At 39.2% G+C, this 4896-nt stretch overlaps 1 protein-coding gene across 1 annotated transcript in view; it reads left to right on the top strand.

The window, feature by feature from the left end:
* The window catches only part of Pmar_PMAR000646 (carbon catabolite repressor protein, putative), a gene marked incomplete at both ends in the record, with an annotated part of 10204 nt that overhangs the window by 3042 nt on the left and 2266 nt on the right, over nucleotides 1–4896 (top strand). The window contains 13 exons of the mRNA XM_002781072.1: nucleotides 538–667; nucleotides 1439–1516; nucleotides 1563–1649; nucleotides 1701–1798; nucleotides 2401–2479; nucleotides 2530–2605; nucleotides 2955–3042; nucleotides 3103–3239; nucleotides 3766–3887; nucleotides 4142–4245; nucleotides 4302–4487; nucleotides 4560–4642; nucleotides 4703–4836. Of these exons, the coding sequence (XP_002781118.1) occupies nucleotides 538–667; nucleotides 1439–1516; nucleotides 1563–1649; nucleotides 1701–1798; nucleotides 2401–2479; nucleotides 2530–2605; nucleotides 2955–3042; nucleotides 3103–3239; nucleotides 3766–3887; nucleotides 4142–4245; nucleotides 4302–4487; nucleotides 4560–4642; nucleotides 4703–4836 (1402 nt within the window). The remainder of the gene's footprint in view (nucleotides 1–537; nucleotides 668–1438; nucleotides 1517–1562; nucleotides 1650–1700; nucleotides 1799–2400; nucleotides 2480–2529; nucleotides 2606–2954; nucleotides 3043–3102; nucleotides 3240–3765; nucleotides 3888–4141; nucleotides 4246–4301; nucleotides 4488–4559; nucleotides 4643–4702; nucleotides 4837–4896) is intronic.

Genomic DNA, 4896 nt, shown 5'->3' with positions numbered 1-4896 from the left:
ATTTCTTGGCAATGGTGATAGTGGGAAAATACGATCGGAAAAATTCAGAAATTATCAATGATGATAGTGATATGATGTTTCACGACTACTGCGAATATCGGGTTTTTCACGGAGTATTACGCCACTTCGCGTAAAACGGGTCGTGAAACTTTATTATTGTATTATCAGCGTAGTCGGCCATATGCATATTTTCTTTATACACTTTTTATAACCATTTCCACGATTTGAATCTGTGATGGTAACTGTCTATCCTTGTGTGGTTTTGAAAAAAAATTTTTGGAGAAAAATTTTGTGTTTTTCGGCTGAGTTTAGCTACAGTATAGCAAAATGCAGTTTGTGAAATTTTTTTGTGAATTTTCATATCGTTTTTTTGTGAATTTTCATATCGTTTTTTTGTGAATTTTCATATCGTTTTTTTGTGAATTTTCATATCGTTTTTTTGTGAATTTTCATATCGTTTTTTTGTGAATTTTCATATCGTTTTTTTGTGAATTTTCATATCGTTTTTTTGTTAATTTTTCTGCATGTGTGATTTAGGTATCGCGGACCATCGATTCACAACTGCGTATATCACCCCCACAGACCCGGCACCATTCGAGACGTCGCTAGGACGTTTAGATTTTACTGTTCTCCGGAGTGCTTAAAGCAAGGCTATAGGTTTCTGGCGGTAATAAGGGATTTTTACGAATTTTCGGAATTTTTTTGAGATTTTTCAGTGATTTTTGATTTGGTGAGTGAGTGGCTGTTTAGTAAGTGATAAAATGTGCTAGCCTTAGTATTATAGTTGTAATGAGATTTTGATATTTCGGGTTGGTGATAAAAAAATTTGTGTATTGGAGTTTTACGCGAAGTGAACGTGAAGTGGCGTAATACTCAATGTGAAAAGGCGATATTTTCACTAGTGCCTTTTTTTTCGTGTGAAAAGAGTGAAATTTCAGCGACTTGACGAAAGGATGGTATTCTAGTTGTAGTAGTATCAGCAACAATTTTGCTTACGTGTTGTCACGGTCATTCGAAGTGATACATTTCGAGATGAATATTGGAGTTTACCCCTAGTGATACGATGAAAAACACATATTTCACATCTACTGCATATCACCGCAAATATCGCTTAGTTTTTCACCGCCGAGTTCTACGACGCCACTTAAAACGGGTAGTCGTGAAACTGCTGTGTTGGTGATGGTGACGCAATTTTGGATAATTTTCCTCTTACTATGAGGGTATGTTTACATACAATTTTTGTTGTTCATATTTTGCGTGAAGCTCTCTAGAGCTAGCAGGAATATCATACAACAGCAGCATGTGTTGGTGATGGCTACATGAAAATTGTGAGGGAAATTCTCAGTGGTTTTTGTATATAAACTTTTGAGCTCAATAGGTGAGGAACAGCGAAGATATATTACTACTCCAACACTGATAGGTTTTATCATATTTTCAGGATGAGCATTGTCTCCCCTGCCCAGCTAGTGATAAGGAGGACGATTGTATGTATTGTCCCTGGGCTACTATTGAGGAGGTGGTGATTTATGCTAACTTGTGCATGCGTGCAAATTGTCTCTCAGGACGAGGCTGCGGAGCACAGCACTACGGCTACGTTAGGACCGGACTTAGCAGCACCAGGAAGTGGTCGTGACCAATCGCCTGTTAATGTAAGGAAAAAATTTTTTTCGGAAATTTTTTTCGGAAAATTTTGTTCGCAGGAAACGCCTGCATTAGCAGGATCATGCTGGACTGCTGTAGCAAATACGCGGACGTATACGCCGACACCAGAAGATACCGATCGGGTGCTCTGTGTGAAGTAAGGGGTGAGGAGGCGCAGTTGACTTTTTGGGAAAATGTAGCGGAATTTTTGTGGAATTTATGAATATTTAATGATTTTTTCCTCCCGATTTCGATGAATTTTAATGGAGATTTAACAGTTTTTCACGTGGTGTGAAAAACGCGAAGTAAAATATGTTTTTCATGTCACAGGTGAAACTTTATTATTGTTTATTTTTTGGGATTTGTTTCTAATTTTTTTCCCGAAATTTATAATAAATTTTGTAAATTTTTGAGATTTTTTTTAGTTTTTTTGCGCCACATAGCTGATCAGAATTTTTACAGTGTAAGAGTTGGTTTCAACTTTTTCCCGAAATTTACACTAAATTTTCGTAAATTTTTGAGATTTTTTTTCTGTTTTTTTGCGCCACATAGCTGATCTGAATTTTTACAGTGTGAGAGTTGGTTTCAACTTTTTCCCAAAATTTACACTAAATTTTCGTAAATTTTTGAGATTTTTTTAGTTTTTTTGCGTCACATAGCTGATTTGATTTTTCATAGTGTGAGAGTTTCACTGTACCTTTTGGCGTAAAATTTATATATTAATTTCACGACCACTCGTTTTTGAATTTGTATTTTCAGAGTATACAGCACTGAGCCGATACCATACCACTCCTCCTCCTCCTCAACTACTCGCAGGTGTAGGACAGCCGATGATAGAGTACAAATAGTGTTGGAGTGTTATGTCATTTCGGAGGTGATTTTCTATAGGTAGATGACGATAGCAGCGAATCAGAGGATGCATGTATGGCTGATCGGGAAGGGACGGGGAGGTCTCGGAGGAGTGGTAATAGTAGGAGTGGGAATTTATCAGTTTTGTTGGCGTAAAACTCGGCGGTGAAAAACGCGATATTCGCGGTCTGTAGTAGTAATAGCGTTTTTCATATCACTAGGGTCGTGAAATTCCATTGATAATTTGATTTTTTTCTTTTTTTTGGTGGGATTTTCTCAGTTTTGTGGACGTTTTCAAAATCACCCTGGGAGTAAACCTGATATATGCGATAAAATGATGACGATGATTACACCTTGTCAACATTTTCAATTTCGTAAATTGTATGCGCTGAATTTCCTGTACTGGTGTATTCGTTGATGGCGTTGTTTTTACTCGGGTTAAAACGTTCGACACTCCTTGTCAGATAACGCCTCCACGGACTCAGGACCGGTTATTGCGGGTGGTACTCTCCAACCATTGACATCGATCTCACAAACTGGCAGTGGATCTGTGTATGTTGCATACAATCGATTAATCGGGCGCGCGCTTTTTGCATTCAGGTGTGTATTCAGGTATCTCATGACCATGCCGTGCTTTGACCCAATGACTTATTCACCACCACTTCGGGAAATGCTGTCGGTTTATGGGGCGTTGGATCACATAGCCACGGGTCAGGCGATAAAGCTGTTGAATTGGAATATCCTTGCGGGTGAGTTGAAAGAGTGTGGGGAAAATTTTGGGAAAAAATTGGGAGATTTTTGGTGGTTTTCGGAAATTTTACGCGAATTTGTGGGTGAATTTTCAGTTGTTGGATTGGAATATTCGTACGGTATGAGTTGTTGTGTGGGAAAAAAACGAAAATTCTGAGGAAATTTCGGGAATTTATTTTCGGTTTCTGAAAGCTTCCATAGGAATTCTTAGGAATGTAGTGAAAAAAGTATAAATTAGTAGTGTGGGAAAATATGTATATGGTCAACTAGATGGGTTGGTGACTATATGGAAATTCTGAGGATTTTTTTGTTGGGTTTTGAGCATTTTTCGGCGAATTCGTGTGTAAATTTCCATAGTATACTAAGGAAACTCCTGAGCTCGGGTGAGGAAAGCGAATATATATTCCTACTCCAACATTGAGTGGAAGATATGTTGTGGTTGAATCGAACCGGGTACCTTTGGATGCATAGGCTGGCATGCTAACCTGTTGGTCTAGGTGGATTGTAGAGGTATTGGAGTTTTAGATATATATTGTACGCCACAACAGTACCCGTATTGTCCCCCGTGGGCATTGAGTTGGAATTATAGGAGGCATTTGATTATAAAACAGATAGCAGCGTTAGAAGGAGATATAGTGTGTCTGCAGGTGACGGCGGTGGGGATTGAACCTGGCTCGTTATCATCATCGTTGGTAATGCTGAATTATAGTAGCAATTTCCATGTGTATACAGGAGAAAATATTATAATGTTTGAATCTGGCTGAAATACGGTTTATAGTTTTTTTTTCACTTTGAAAATTACCTCGTGGAAATTTTTCCAGAAAATTTCCAAAATTTTCGGTATTTTTTTCCAAAAAATTAAGGTGGGATTTTTCGTATTTTCGCGTCCTTCTTTTTTCAGGAAGTCCAGTCGGATCATTTGTATACATCTTTGTTACCAGCACTGGAGGGTTTGGGATTTGGTTACTTATACGCTCCGAAAACTAGGAGAATATTCACGGATAAGTAGCCTTGCCGGGTTTCGAACCGGGGACCTTTCGCATGAGAGTGTGTGTGTGCAGATATTGCGAGGAAGGGTGCGCGATTTTGTATAGAAAAAGTAGATTTTCTGTCGTGGATTCATTCACCATTGAATTTGACGCCCATGCTAAGGACAGCGCAAGATATCAGGGCGCGCGAAATACGAAGCAACGGAATAGATTGAGTAAAGGGAATGTTGCTCTAGCGTGCTTGTTGGAAGATTCGCGGTAAGTTTTGGGCCTGTTTTGTATCATGTCACGCGGGCACGAAATGAATCTTTGTGCCAGGTGTGGGGGCAGACCTCTGGGAATTGTTAATACGCATATTACTGCAGATGTTGATGCTGGGGATGTTAAATTGTGGCAGGCTATGTGCATGCTGGGTGAGTATTAAAAATGGCGTCGGGGGGATTCGAACCGGGGACCTTTGGATTTCCCTTTAGAAGTTGTACAGGGCTGGAGTAACAGCCAAAATGGAGTGCTACCGGTCATCGTGTGTGGTGATTTTAATTCAACACCGGAATCAGCGGTTTATGAACTCCTCACGACTGGTCGGCTGAGCCCCTCCTCCATACCGGTAGGCCATAGAAAAATATATTTTTTATTTCTATTTTTTTGTTTTTATTATTTTTCCAGG

This window comes from Perkinsus marinus (assembly GCF_000006405.1).
Source record: "Perkinsus marinus ATCC 50983 genomic scaffold scf_1104296943560, whole genome shotgun sequence".
Classification (NCBI taxonomy): Eukaryota; Perkinsozoa; order Perkinsida; family Perkinsidae; genus Perkinsus; species Perkinsus marinus.
Note: the sequence above shows the minus strand (reverse complement) of the source record. Positions and strands in the feature narration are given on the sequence as shown.